The sequence below is a fragment of the Oryctolagus cuniculus genome, chromosome 10, assembly GCF_964237555.1.
Source record: "Oryctolagus cuniculus chromosome 10, mOryCun1.1, whole genome shotgun sequence".
In the NCBI taxonomy this organism is placed as follows: Eukaryota; Metazoa; Chordata; class Mammalia; order Lagomorpha; family Leporidae; genus Oryctolagus; species Oryctolagus cuniculus.
The window spans coordinates 9,217,276-9,233,245 of NC_091441.1; the positions used below are offsets into that span (position 1 = coordinate 9,217,276).

Sequence of the window (15,970 nt, forward strand, 5' to 3'; positions counted from 1 at the left end):
TTCTGAAATAACAGATTCTACTATTACTTATACATCTACACCATTTCTCAGTTCAGTTTCAAAAACATAAAACAATAGTGAAGAATTAAAAATCAAAATGGTAACAATAATTATCTTTTCTGAAAAAACAATTTTCTGATTGATATTGGTTTTGGTAAGAATAATTATTTAAAAACTCTGGGGGAAAATAAAGTAGGTCAACAGTTTTCAAACAGTGAAAAAGAAGACAGAGTAATTTTGAATAATAGTAAGTTATGTCAGCAAGGTTGGTATAGGTTCAATTAAAAATGGGGATTTATATCACCAATTAATAAATTTTTATGCACTCCACAAAGTCAATTTTTTTAAACTTTTATTTAGTCAATATAAATTTATAAAGTACAGATTATGGATTACAATGGCTTTCCCCCCTATAACTTCCCTCCCACCCTCCCATCTCCCGCTCCCTCTCCCATTCCATTCACATCAATATTCATTTTCAATTATCTTTATATACAGAAGATCGATTCAGTATATATTAAGTAAAGATTTCATCAGTTTGCACCCACACAGAATATAAAGTGTAAAATACTGTTTGAGTACTAGTTATAGCATTAAATCACATTGAACAACACATTAAGGATAGAGATCCTACATGAGGAGTAAGTGCACAGTGACTCCTGTTGTTTACTTAACAATGTGACACTCTTGTTTATGGCATCAGTAATCACCCTAGGCTCTTGTTATGAGTTGCCAAGTCTATGGAAGCCTTTTGAGTTCGCCAACTTCACTCTTATTTAGACAAGGTCATAGTCAAAGTGGAAGTTCTCTCCTCCCTTCAGAGAAAGGTACCTCCTTCTTTGATGGCCCCGTTCTTTCCACTGGGATCTCACTCACAGAGATCTTTCATTTAAATTTTTTTTTTTTTGCCAGTGTCTTGACTTTCCATGCCTAAAATACTCTCATGGGCTCTTCAGCCAGATCTGAATGCCTTAAGGGCTGATTCTGAGGCCAGAGTGCTGTTTAGAATATCTGCCCTTCTATGAGTCTGCTGTGTATCCCACTTCCCATGATGGATCGTTCTCTCCCTTTTTGATTCTGTCAGTTAGTATTTGCGGACACTAGTCTTGTTTGTGTGATCCCTTTGACTCTTAGACCTATCAGTATGATCAGTTGTGAACTGAAATTGATCACTTGGACTAGTGAGATGGCATTGGTACATGCCACCTTGATGGGATGGTACTGGAATCCCCTGGCACATTTCTAACTCCACCATTTGGGGCAAGTCCGATTGAGCATGTCTCAAATTGTACATCTGTTCCCTCTCTTATTCCCACTCTTATATTTAACATAGATCCCAAAAGTCAATTTCAAATAAAGGAAGAAGTCAAGCATGGTCAGTGAACAGAGATGTGCCAGAAAGACTGGTGGATAAAGGCATTCAAGGAAAGAAAAAGACTGATAAATTCCAATTCAGTGTAGAAAAATCTTAGATAAGTATAGGTGAGGGTATGTAAGTAGTTTTAGCTAGGCAAAGTGATATTATCAGTTTTAGAATAACAAAAATTTATACTAGTTATACCTATGCTTTTCAATTTATAAAACCAGAGGTTATATTTTCTTTTTAAAAATGCTGAATAAAGTTTCTTCAAAAGATTTCACTATTATTTAAATTAACATCTTTTAAACCCCTAGTACTTTTTTACTAACATCCATTATGAAATAAATGCACAATTCCATTGTCCAAAATCTTTAAAAAGTGATAAAAACAATCAATACACTACATAGCACAGATGCCAACATAAAGACAAACACTGCAAATTTCACCTACAAGCTGCTTGCATCTCAATAATACCAGGGTTCTTGTGAAGTGGATGCTAAAACTCACTGTGAAATGTATTTACTTGTAGTACTGAGACAATGCAAATGCAACCAATTACGTAAGTCCTATGTTGCGATGTCTGGAGACTTGAGTTGTGCTCTGTCACACTTTCGCATGGCAGCACACTGCCCTACCACGTAAATATCATAGCTACACTCAGAACACAGCTCACACACTCAGCCCTCACAGCATCTCCCAAGTATTGCTGACTGAATTCTCAAAGCTGCTAAGCAGCCTCCAGAGACCTCTGTCCACCTGGGAGCAAACTCAGATGCAGACAGTAATAACAAGCACCAAAGACATTCTGCAGAAACTGATATGCTGAATTCCTTCTGCAGCACCTTCTCATTTCCATATGCCACCCCGTTCAGTAGTGATCTTAATCCATCTGGGCCACTGTGTCAGAAGCAACCCAATTTCCTCAAGCAGTAGATGGGCCCATAATTGCTTACCTGACTCACAGGCAAATGTCTTAGACGTTTCATCATGAAAGATAATTGCCACTGCATGCTTCTTTGTCTCTCGAGGCAGTCTGGTTATATTTTTGATGTTGTGCAGTTCAGTTACCTTAAAAGAAAAAATAATATTTGCTTAGTGTATACCATGGCCTCTCTACTGGATGCTTCAACAAATCAGCACAGTCTTAAGCCACTTTCCAATTGATATTTGTACTCATTTCTAATTAACTCTGGTAGAAATCAATAAAGATGGAAAGAAAATATCTTCTATTACATTATCAGTTTTGGCTGCAGATGATATTGTTTGCTGCATTTTGAAATAGTGTACAAATTAAGTAGGATAGATCCATGGACTCTATTTTATTAAAATTGTATCCCCCAAAACAATAGCAGTCACGGCTACAGAGCAGATTCTAATTAACTCTCTGTTGAATCTCAATTAGACTGAGTATCTCATTCTCTGTTAACTCCCACGTATCTCGCTTATTCCTGGTGGGATTACAGCCATGAAGCAGCTGGCACCAGTGGTCTACTGGAAGCTCATTCTCCAAGTTTGGAGCTATTACACGTAAGCGATGGGCTTACTCCCCAGAAAACTGAAACAGTGCTCACAGACCCAACTGTCAGGTTTCCCACCAAGGTCCATGCATGACTCAAGGAATCACGTTAACAGTGCTTTACTCATTTGGCAATTAATAAATATTTAGGCAACTTACATATTGTAGCTCGTTATCTCTTTATTGTTACAAGTTCTTCCACTATAATGTATGTATCTTTTATTGTTTCTCATAGTCAACAGAAATGGGCAAATGTTTATTTCCTCAACTGATTTGCAAATACAACATTGCAATAGTAGTGTATGAGGTTTTTTCTAACTCATTTCCCAGCACGCTAAATTTTGGTTTTGTTTCTCACATATGATATTTATCATTTATAGATCAATGTTGTTAGCAGAAAGCAGGAAGGATTAACAGGAATATAACAAGCAGGCCATTAATCTGCTCTTGTTTGGCATCCTATGATATCATATATATGATCCTATGAGAGCTTATGATAAATTCGCTGTTTTTATAAAGTTATTTCTTTGAAAGGCAGAGTTACAGAGAGAGATGTAGAGACAGAGAGAAATAGAGAGGGAGAGCTTCATCTGCTGGTTCATTCCCCAACCGGCTGCAATGCCCAAGGCTGGGCCAGGCCAAAGCCAGGAGCCAGGAGCTCCATCTGGGTCTCCTAAGTGGGTGGCAGGGGCCCATAGACACACAAACAGGGAGATGTTCCAGTCTTATTCTTATTAAGAGGTATAGAATTTGCACAATCAAAATGCACATCTTCTTGTGTACTTTCAATCATCTTTAGATTACTAGTAACATCTAATAAATTGGAAATGCCATAGTTTAGGGAACAATAGCAAGAAAAAAGTCTCCATGTGTTCAGAATAGGTATAATTTTTTACAGATATTTTCATTCCACTGTTGGTTAAATCTGAAGATGTGAAAGTTACAGATTCAGAGGGTCAACTGCATCTATCTATCTATCTATCTATCTCTACTATCTATCTATCATCTGTCTGCAACAATCTGTCTCTGTTGATATATACACATATTTACATATATTCACTAAGGATTCAATCATGTTTAATGTGGTAAGAATACAGTAATTATATATATATATATATATATGTATTTTACATTGCAATATGTGATTTAAATAGTGACCTCCTCTAAGAAAAACGCACACAAACCGAAAATCATAGGCAAGGAAAACAAGTTAAAGCTATAATGGAAACAGGCAAGGGTATGTGTCGGAATAGCGGCTAAAGACAGTTGGTAAAAGTCTCTTGTCAGGGGAAAACTGCACCTTATCAGGTTTTTTTTTTTTTGAATTACACTTAATGCTCATTATTCATGATTTCCACGTGTGCGAATTGATCCACTTGCTAAAATGCATTTGGAACTCCCAAATCAATACTTATGGCACTCTTTCAGTCACTGGCAGGCACATGTACAGAAAGGTGAAAAATGCTGTCTCCAGACATTCGCATCACTGTTGGAAGTTGAACAGGGAGAATCTCTCGTCTTCTTATTTCAGTTGTACAGCAGACCAGTGTCCTTTCCACGGTCTGCTTAGGGTCATGCTTTTCACATTTTGTGATTTTTTTGTTGGTGAGTTCACTTTTCAAAATGTCTTTGATGTGCAGTGCTGAAGTGCTGTCCCGTGTTCCTGAATACAAGGGGGCTGCAATACTCCTCATGGGGAAGATGCCCGTCCTAGAGGGATGAGCAATTGGCCTGATTCAATCTCATGGTTGGGAACCTGCCTCCATGTTGGAGTGCTTGAATTACACCTGCCTCTGTCTCCTGATTCCAGATTCCTACTAATGTGCACCCTGGAGGCAGCAGGTGATGAATCAAATCGCTGGTTCCCTTTCACCACTTGGAAAACCAGGATTGAATTCCAAGCTCCTGGCTTTGGCTCAGCTTGGCTCAGCCCAGCCCAGGAATTGCGGTCATCTGGGGAGTGAAACAGAGTATGGAAGTAGAGTCTGCTGGCCTGTCTGTCTTTGTAACTCTTCTCTCTACCTTTCAAGTAAAAATAAAATAAATCATGTTAGATCAGCCTTAATTAGCATGAGTTATAATGTTGTTTATCTCAAGTGTTGTTAACAAATCAACAAAATATATTAAATCAGATATCTTGAAACAGAAACACACAATACATATAAAACAAAACTAGGAATTAATCAATTGACTAAATTGCTGTGACTAAGAGGTGGACAGGAACCTAAACCTGTATCTCTCTCAAGGGCATTAATTTATTATTTGCTAATTCAGTGTTTGCCAAGATTTTATAGAGCATAACCACCATGAATAGTAAGAACTGACTGTATTCCTTAGTGATCATTCCAGAGCTTATCATAAATATTTTATTAGAATCAACTTCAGGTTGATGATACTGATTTAAATATAATAGATATTGAAATGTCATTTTTACATAGCTCTTGTACTCTTTTGTCATTTTTGTTTGTGCATATATAAATGTTATAACAGTATTTTTTAAATTTTTAATTAATTCATTTGAGAAGCAGGCAAAGAGAGAGAAAGAGAATGGTAGAGAAAGATCTCCAATTCATTGGTTCACTATCCAGTGACCACAATGGCTGGGGCTTGGCCACAGAACAAGGAACTCCACACTTGATCTTAGCCAAAAGGCCGAGAAGCAATAGAACAAGGAACTCAATTCAAATTTCTCATGTGGATGATAAAACCAAACTACCTGACACAGTGTCTGCATCAGCAGGAAGCTTGGGTCAGTGGCTTAATCTGGGCATTGAAACCAGGCAATCTGATGTGGGAACTGGACTAGGCCAGACAGTCATCCTGATATAATTATTAAATAATATTATTGTGTGTAAGAAACTCAGAGAAAGAAAGGAGAGCTACTAAATGTTTATTGTGTTTCTTATATTAGCTATTTATTTATTTATTTATTTATTATTTTTGACAGGCAGAGTTAGACTGTGAGAGAATGAGAGGCAGAGAGAAAGGTCTTCCTTTTTCCGTTGGTTCACCCCCAAAGTGGCCGCTATGGCCAGCGTGTTGCGGCCAGCACGCTGTGCTGATCCGAAGCCAGGAGCCAGGTGCTTCCTCCTGGTCTCCCATGCGGGTGCAGGAGCCTAAGGAACTGGGGCATCCTCCACTGCACTCCCGGGCCACAGCAGAGAGTGGACTGGAAGAGGAGCAACCAGGACAGAATCCAGTGCCACGACCGGGACTAGAACCCGAGGTGCTGGTGCCGCAGGTGGAGGAGTAGTCTAGTGAGCTGTGGCACCGGCCTAGCCATTTATTTTTAATTTCTGGATTCTCTGTTCCTAAGGATTTGAGCTACTATCTCCAGTTATTTCCTTAGCCTGATACAGTTTTGCCTTGCCCACCTTTGTGCTGTTATTGGTAAATCTCTTTGAGTTCTAGATGCTATAAACCCAATAGTATATTAAACACAAATTATTATGCAGCTGACTTTAAAATCAGTTAAAGGAAGAAGTAGGCATTTATACTCACTTTGATAATGTCAAAATTAACTTTACTGCTGTTCTTTGATTTTTGGCTTGACTAGGATCATGTTCTTTCTGTAGCATCTCTTGTAAGTCAACTCTGTTAGCCCCAGCCTCCCTCTGTTTTCCCTGTTTGGAGAAGTCTTTACTTCACCTTTTATTTTGAGAAATAGCTTTGCTGGCAATAAGATTTCTGGTTGGCTTTTTATTCTTTAAGAATTTTCAATAAATTTTCCACTTCCTCTGGTCTCTAGTGTTTCTGATGAGACATCAGATTTTAATCTTAGTCGCGTTCTTTGCATGTGAAGAGTGATTTTTCTTCTGCCACTTCGAAACTATCCTATTTCTCTCCTACTTTCAGCTACTTGCCTGTCCTGCAGCTGGACATCACTTTGCATTGATCAACTTTGAGTTCATGGAGCTTTCTGGAAGTGAGATGACAGTGGTTAGGTCTTCCTCTCTCCATGATCACACCCAACTGTTTAGCTCCTCCACTTGCAGGCTGATTGTTATGCTTTTAAAGAAATGATTTATTTTATTTATTTGAAAGGTGACGTTTCAGAGGAAGAGAGAGACAGAGAGAGAGAGAGAAAGAGTGAGCGAGCTCAAGAGAGCACTAGCTCTTCCATCAGCTGCTTCACTCCCCACGTGGTCACAATGGCCAGGGCTGGGGCAGACAGAAGCCAGGAGCCAGGAGCTTCTTCTGGGTCTCCCACGTAGGTGCCAGAGACCCAAGCACTTGGGGCATCCTCCGCTGCTTTGCCAGGTGCATAGACAGCAGTGGAGCAGCTGGTACATGAACTGGCACACAGACGGGACGTCCACCTCCCAGGCTGCGGCTTAACTCACTACAACACAAACGATCCCATCCAATTTGGGCTCTTTTACTGTCCTAGTAATGAAGTCATTGTTTGAGACTTTTTCTGAATGCCGAGGTCTCTTTCCCAGAGTCTCCCCAGCAAACTGGCTGACCTCTGGTGTAACTCACATTTCCAACAAATCTGCTGTTTCCTCCCAAGACTTTGCATCATAGCCTCCGTGGTTCTTGCTAGTGCTCTAAGGCTTAATCTTTCCCTATATTGTTGGATATGGAATCAGCTTATTCAGAAAAAGATTTAGAGCTCGATGTTTTGTGGCCTGATTCATTCTCTCAGGGCAAAATCTCTAAGCCATGTCTCTGGGGCTGAGGTTCAAGGCAATGATGTTCAGGCTTCCGACTTTGGGAGTTGAGCGCTGGGGAGAGGGTGGGTGCATCAGTCTCAGGTCCTCCTGACTTGCCTCACTCAGTGTGGAACTGAGCCTTAGCAGCTCGGGCAGTGGACAAAGGTTTCAGCGGTGCCCCCCTGAGTCCCCTGAGTGAGGGCCCAACAGAAGGGAGACCTGCACTTGAATGAAATTTGCTCGAAGAAGCAGGTATTTGGGGGCAGGATGGGGAATGCTGGAGTTCTCTTCCTCCTGAGAGGACAGATCTCTCTGTGCCCTGGCAGGGCAGGAGACTGTCTTCCCCATCCCCTCAGTATGGAATGAAGCCTCTGGTGTTTTGCAACAGAAAGGTTTTCAGAATACCTCGTCACATTACCCAAAAACAAGATTAGAAAGGAAGTTTTAGATTTTTAAACTGTATGAAGTCACTTTTAGTTGTTTTATGTCATTTATAATCCCATTATTATTGTAAACACTGAGGTTTTGGTTATTATAAATAGCCATAAAATTGCTTGCAAAATGGTATATTTTCTATATTTTTTCTCCTTAATATGTTGAATATTGGAAAAGGTATGTTAAATTTTCCCCTCGTGCTGTATTTTTGTCAGTTTCTCCATGAATTCCCACTGAGCAATTCTTATTATTAGATAGTTAATGATTTGGTAAATGGAATAGCAAATATTCAATTTTAAGATATTTAGCCGGCGCCGCGGCTCAATAGGCTAATCCTCCACCTAGCGGCGCCAGCACACCAGGTTCTAGTCCTGGTTGGGGCGCCGGATTCTGTCCCGGTTGCCCCTCTTCCAGGCCAGCTCTCTGCTGTGGCCCAGGAGTGCAGTGGAGGATGGCCCAAGCGCTTGGGCCCTGCACCCTCATGGGAGACCAGGAGAAGCACCTGGCTCCTGGCTTCTGATCAGCGCGGCGCGCCGGCCGCAGCGCACTGGCCGCGGCGGCCATTGGAGGGTGAACCAATGGCAAAAGGAAGACCTTTCTCTCTGTCTCTCTCTCTCACTGTCCACTCTGCCTGTCAAAAAAAAAAAAAAAAGATATTTAATTTGCTGCAATATATACTTACTCTGTCACTCCAAACTTTTATTCATAAAACAATACACTACAGTTACTCATTTGCACACACGTACATACAAAAGTATTAAAGTTAATAAGATGGGATAGATGTCTGAATTTCAGATTCTGCTTTGTTTTTGAAGATGGGACCTCTGATATTGATTAAGATAAGGGAACACAGAAGTGGTTAAAAATGGTAAACTCATGGCCAAAAATTGTATCCATGTCATGTAAAATAAAATCTGCAAAGTAAAATAGACACAGTTTTATGGGGTTGATGTTGATCATAAAAAATTGCTTTCAAAAATCTTTAGTGGCCTAGACTTCTAGACTCATAAAAGAACCAGCCAGTTACTCAGGGCTGCTGTCTTGGCTGAGCCAAAGAGCCCTTTTATTCTCTGCCACATAGAAACTATACTTCTATCACATTTCTCGAAAGTTAGTTTTAGGGGCAAGAGTTTATGATTAGGACTTAAACTGCCCACATTCTCAGCACAGAGTGCCTAATTTTGAGTCCCAGCCCCAGCTTCTGACTCCAGCTTTTGGCTCAGGCATGCCTTAGAAGACATTAGGTAATGGCTCAAGTAATTGGATCCCTGCTACCATGTGGGAGACCTGGATTAAATTCTTGGCTCCTGCCTTCAGCCTAGCCCAGTCCCCGCTACTGCAGGCATATGAGTGAACCAGGAGATGAGAGCCAGTATGTCTGTTTGTTTCTTTCTCTCCCCTGTTCTCTATCTGCTTCTCAAATAAATAAATAGTTTTAAAAAGAAAAATGATTTAATATTTGCTTTTCTCCTTACTTGTAATGATTTCACTTACAATTATTATTAAAATTAAAATACGTAACATGAAAGATTTTAATTTAACTACAAAGAGGTTTGCTTCTTATATAAAAATACTTTTATGTAAATGTGTGTATTCCCCTCTGGCAATAATCTATCTATCTATCTTTCAACCTTCTTTTTGTCACCTATCTATCATCTATTTAAAATATTCATTGCCTTTTCCAGGAAAGAAAAATTAGACAAAAATGTCTTACAATTTCTGAGGACTTATACCCCAAGGAAAGAGAACTTTTAGAACTATTATTCACATGTTGATATTTTGAACACATTAAAGCCTGTTCTCAAAGTTAACTCCAACTTTAAATGATTAACTGATTAACATTTAAATCAAACTTTAGCCCAATATAGTAAATTGATGTTTTAAAAAGATGTATGTATTATTTTCACATATTAATTTTGTTAAAAGAAAGTATCTTACACAATTTGAGAATAAAAGCAATGAATATGTTACTTAAGAATTCATTTGAAAAAGTAGGCTATGAGACCAGCACTGGGGCATCGGAAGTAAAGCTGCTGCTTGCGATGTTGGCATTCCACTGCACACCAGTTCAAGTCCCAGCCACTCGACTTCCAATACATTAGCTCTCTGCTAATGCTCCTGGGAAAGCAGCAGAGTCCTTGTGTCTTTGCACCCATGTGGGAGACCCGGATGAAGCTCCTGGCTCCTGGCTTCGGCCTGGCCCAGCCCTGGTCATTGCAGCCATTTGGAGAGTGAACCAGCAGATGAAAGTGCTATCTCTCTCTCTCTCTCTCTCTCTCTCTCTCCCCCCCTCCCTCCCCCCATCTCTTTGACACTCTACCTTTCAAATAAATAAAATAAAAAGTCTTTTAAAAAGTGGGCTTAAAAGCAATTTAATGCTATATTTTACATGGCATACCTAGTTTACCAAGTAATATCATGAAAATATTTATGATCCTACTTGAATGACTTTGTCAAGCATTTTCATTTACTTAGAACAGATATTGTAGATACTTCTGTGTTCTCTTCCAGCACAAAGCAACAACATATGCAAGATGGATATTGTAGCAGGAACCAGCAGGGATTGTCTAACTGCAGTACCTTGGGGGATCTGACATAATGATATAGTTCAAATAAAGGGTCTGGGCCTCTGTAGAATTCACACTTGGACATGCAGACGTTATTCTGGTGGCTTCTAGAATACCACACGGTGGCATCTGCTGGTGCGCAGCAGTGTGATGCCACCCACTGCAGTGTGTGCCCTGAGAAATTAAAGACAAAGCAGCACAGGAAAATGTGTGGGAAGTGCAAAATTTTGCTTTAAAAATGATGTGAATTGATAAAATTTGTCACTATCTAATATATCTGAATCTCCTGTTCTCATTTGTTTTTCATTTTCAAGGTCACGTGGATTTAGCAATCAGGAGGAAACTATTTATTTATTTAGATGAGGACATTTTTCAGAATTATTTGTTAAGGGGAAGAGAGGAGAGGGAGAGAGAGAGAGACAGAGACAGAGACAGAGACAGAGAGATTCCATGTTCCTGTCCTCTGGTTGAATTCCCAAATGCCTACAATGGCTGGGGCTGGACCCAGGTCAGAACCTGGATGTGGGAACCCAATCCAGATCTCCCATGGGTGTTAGGAACCCAATTACTCGGGCAATTGCCGTTGCATCCCAGGGCCTAAATGTTACGGGAAGCCTCACAGCCATAACTAGAAATTGAACCGGGCACGATGATGTGAGATGTGGGCATCGAAGCCACTAGGCTAAATGCCTGCTCCTGGACAAGCTTTAAAATAATTTCTAAAATGTTTTAAAATGGAAATGTTTCATTAGTCTAATACCTGTCAGTGTGACATAAATTATCCACATTTACTAAGACTGTAAAATCCTAGAGGCTTTCCATAATAAATATAATAAATTATTGCATCTTTAAAATAGCAACATTTCTAAAATAATGACTTTTCACATAATTATAAAAGCACAAAGTATAGATTAAAGTTAAATAAGAGCATTAAAATAAATTACTTTAAATAATACAAAACTAGCAGAATTGATTTGAAGGAAAAATGACTTGAAAATAATTCAGGATGGGGCCAGCATTGTGGCATAGTGGGTTAAGCCACTGCTTGTGATGCCAGCAACCCATACGGGCACTGATTCAAGTACCAGTCGCTCTACTTCTGATCCAGCTCCCTGTTAATAAGCCTAGGAAAACAATGGAAGATGGCTCAAGTACCCGGACCCCTACCACCCATGTGGAAGTCCTGGATGAATCTCCTGGTCCCTGGCTTCAATCTGGACCAGCCCTGGCCATTGCAGTCATTTGCGGGAGTGAACCAGTAGATGGAAGCTATTTCTCTCTCTCTCTCTCTCTCTTGCTCTCCCTCTCTGTCCTTCTCTGTTTGTAACTCTGACTTTCAAATAAACAAGTACATCTTAAAAAACAATTCACGTTGTTCAAGTCCAGAACAATGTGTCATGATCAACAATTTAAAATACTAAAGTCTTGTAAGTGGCAAAATTAACTCAAAGATATAAACACACCTAAATGATGACCTTGCTAACTGATGCTATTTGATTTTTATTTTAAAGAGCAATTTCTAAGTACAGACAAGCCAAAGATGAAGAACATAACCTTTTTCTGTAGAACATCATAATTTAGTTTGAGATGACAAGATTAAAAAGGACAGTGACAAGCCCTATAATGGAAAGAAAAAGAATGAAGGCAATATGAGGAGGAAGATCTGTATTTTAATTTATGGATTCTACAGCCACTTAGCAGGCATGACATTTGGATTTTAAATAATAAGTAAAAAAGCAGACAAGTGCCAAACCTTACTGTCTCACCAATATTATTCATGTAGCTTATATTGGTTATTGATTACCATATGAAATATTAGAAAATGTACATTATTGTTTATTTAAAAGCAATAAATTATTTCTTTTTAAATAATTTATTAATTTGAAACTCAGAGTTACAGAAACAGAGGGAAAACAGAGAGAGAGAGAGAGAGAGAGAGAGAGAGAGAGATCTTCCACCCACTTGTTCACTCTCCAGATGATCACAACAACCAGGGCTGACCCAGGCTGAAACCAGGAGCCAGGAGATCCTTCCGGGTCTCCCCAATGTGTGGCAGAGCTCCAAGCACTTGGGCCATCCTCTGATGCTTTCCGAGGCCCATCAGCAGGGAGCTGGATTGGAATTAGCGCAGCTGAGACATGAACTGGCGCCCATATGAGATGTCGGCATCACAGGCAGAGGCTTTACTATGCCACAGCGCCCACTCCGAAAAGTAATAATAAATTATTTTCATGATAACACAAATAACATTTAAAAATTAAGTTATGTCCCAAATAGCTGTGTGTGAAGAGTGGCAGTGTCTTTACTTCTTCGCAAAGCTCTTGAGGGCTGGCTTAATAGAAGACACTTGGAACTCATGTCTGTATCTGATTTCAACCTGTTGTAATACATTGTTTTAATTAACATATGAAGAAAATAAGACCTCACATGACATAGAGTTGTAAAGAAATTTAAGAGCATTTCTGACTACTGTGGATATTCTTCTTCGATTCTTCCTCCAAACTTGTCAAATGAGTTCTTTATTCAAACAGAGAGAGATTGTCAGAAAATATCTCTCATAATCTGGGTCACTCCCCAAATGCCTGCAACAGCTGGGCTGGATCAGACCAATGTCGGGAGTTGGTAACTCAATCCAGGTCTCCCATGTGAGCGACAAGGACCCTTGTAATTGAGTATCACCTGCTGCCTCAAAGGATAGAAAGCAGCAGTACGCTGGGACTCAAACCGAGGTGCTTCAATATTAACCTCCAAGCCAAATGCCCACTCCAATAAACACTTTTAAAAGGTTATTGCAATGGGGAGTTTGACATCATGTCAAAAACATTTTCTATTCTGTTACAGTAAAATCCATAGCCCTGTTTTTTTAAATTCATTTTATTTATTTGAAAATGAGGGAGGGGGGAGTATGGAGGCGGAGAGAAGGAAAGGGAGAGGGGGACGGGGAGGGGGGAGAGAGAGAGAGAGAGAGAGAATGAATCTCCCTATCTGCTGGTTTGCTCCCCAGTTGTCCCCAGTAGGTTGTGTCAGGTGACACTGAAGCCAAGAACAGAGAACTCAATGTAGGTCCCCATGCTGCTGGCAGAAATGCAACCATCACCTACTGCCTCACGGGTGCAAATTAGCAGAAGTTGGAACAGGACTTGAACCCAGGCATTCCAATATGGGCTGAAGGTGTCCCACCTGCTAGGCTAAATGACTACCTCTATCTGCAACATTTAACGAGTCTTTCACCCACTCATGGTTTTGTACCATCTTGGACTGGCCATTGAGATAATATTGAGAAAACAACCTGAGTTATGCAGGTGTTCCAAGTACAATACATTTCATTATATAATACCTAAAAATCACCATCACCCTTAATCTCTCCAGGAAAATTCCTAGGTTTGGAAAATTGTTGAGCTTATGAATGCAGACACACACTGACATAAAAAATAAGAGTGTTAATTGCTAAATCAACAACAGGAGTCACTGTGCACTTACTCCCCATGTTGGACCTCTGTCCTTAATGAGGTGTACTATGAGAATTAATGGTAAAACCTGTCTTCAAACAGTACTTTATATTTTGTGTGTCTGTGTGGGTACAAACAGTGAAAATCTCCACTTTTTAATATAGAGTTGGTTTTCTGTATATAAAGTGAATTAAAAACGAATCTTAATGAAAAATTGAATGGGAGAGGGAGTAGGAGGTGGAATGGGATTGGGGGTGGTAGGGCAGAAATGGGGGGAAGAAACACACTATTCCTAAAAGCTGTATACATGAAATTTGTATTTATTAAATAAAATCTTAAAAATTCAGACACAAATATCTCAAATTTTAGTTACTTTGAAAACACATTTTCCAATTTCTGATAAACACTGTCAGGTGCATGGTTTGAGGACATGGCAAATTTAGTCCATTTTTGAGAAAATATCTGACAAGTAACAAAATCTGAATGACCATAATTTATCAGTTCCTCTTTCATTAAAATGGGTGTTCTTTAAAGGGAAAATAGTAGCTATTTTGCTTGCAACTTCCACCATCATACAGGTGCTTTGCTGGAGAGGACCACTGCACAACCCTGTGGGAGTGTTCTGGGAGTTCTTCCCATTTTGTCAAAAGGGATATGAAAAAGGATTACTTGAGGGTGTACATTCAATAAACAGCATTCTGCCTCATCAATGGCACTTTTAGGCAAAATGAAAATAAAACAGCTTATTTGTTTACTTACTTAGGCAACTGCATGGTTGTAAAACAAAAAATACATTGACTGCTACTCTTGTTTGGAGCCACTGCCTTAACTAGTTCTGGTTTTACCAACTCTTGCATTGCACCAAAATAGAATGAAAATGAAAATGAATGACAAAGACAATTAAAGACATCACTATTGTGATGAAAAGAGAGTTGTTTTCAAGGATCACACTGGGACCCATGTTTCACATGTGGCTCTCATCCAGATACATGAAATTTGACAAAGTTTCAGCAATTCTACCTCTTGAATATTTTCCAATGTTTTCCTCCCACGGCCACAATTTCATGACTTGTTCAAACTCTCACTCTCTTTTACCTGAAATATTTCCTTTAAGTTCCGATCAGCCTACATACTCCTCATCTTTCATTGACCTTTCCATGCTGCTTCTAAACTCAGCATTTAACTGTGGCCCTTGAGGATTTAAAGTCACTTATCAACACCTTCAAAAATGAAGTTTTCACTGTTCAGCAAGGACTTGGAGATTTCCAGTAATTAAATTCCTGCCTGCACATTCAATCAGATCTTTTTCTACACAAATATTGAGTGCAAGCTAAGTTTCAGCCATATACAAAAGATTTCAATTTTCCCAAATAAGATGCATGCAATGTCAAGGTCATACAGCACTTCACATAATAATTCGCTTGCAGCGCCCTGTTCCTGCATCTTCCTGTCAAAATCACTGTCACTCTTCAGGTCCAATGGCCAAGCCTTCCCTTGAGTGACTCACTCAGAGTTAGAAAGTCAGTCCTGTGTGGGCCTCTTCTTGAGACCTTGAGATTTTCATCTGAACTCAGGTGACTTCTTGGCTCATTATGAAACCTGTTTGTGTTCTTAGACTGGAATCAAGAAGTAAAAAATTATCCTTTCATTAATGCATGCCATTTATTAATTCTTTGCAGAGCTAGACTTCGACATGGGATTTATCTATTTCTTTGTACTTTTGAAGTTCTGACCATGCTTTTCACAAAGGATACCACTGTGTGTTTATCAAGTGCTTATTTATTCTGTGTCTTAAGGGAGAGTAAAAGATTGAAGAATAGGAGTTTCTACTTTAGGCTTTATCCTCTGATACAAGGGCATCCTCAGACATTTTAGGAGCTATAATCACACTATCAAACATCAGAGAGAGAAGCTGCTTTCATTGCTGTTCCAAATGCTCATTTAGATTTTTCTTGTTCTGCCATTACTTCTAGTAGCCGGAAAGAACA

The 15,970-nt window shown here is 39.5% G+C and overlaps 1 protein-coding gene across 1 annotated transcript in view; it reads right to left on the reverse strand.

The window, feature by feature from the left end:
* Nucleotides 1–15,970, reverse strand: part of DOK6 (docking protein 6) — a 496,981-nt gene that overhangs the window by 300,857 nt on the left and 180,154 nt on the right. Inside the window, exon 3 of the mRNA XM_008261454.4 lies at nucleotides 2,314–2,428. Within this exon, the coding sequence (XP_008259676.2) occupies nucleotides 2,314–2,428 (115 nt within the window). The remainder of the gene's footprint in view (nucleotides 1–2,313; nucleotides 2,429–15,970) is intronic.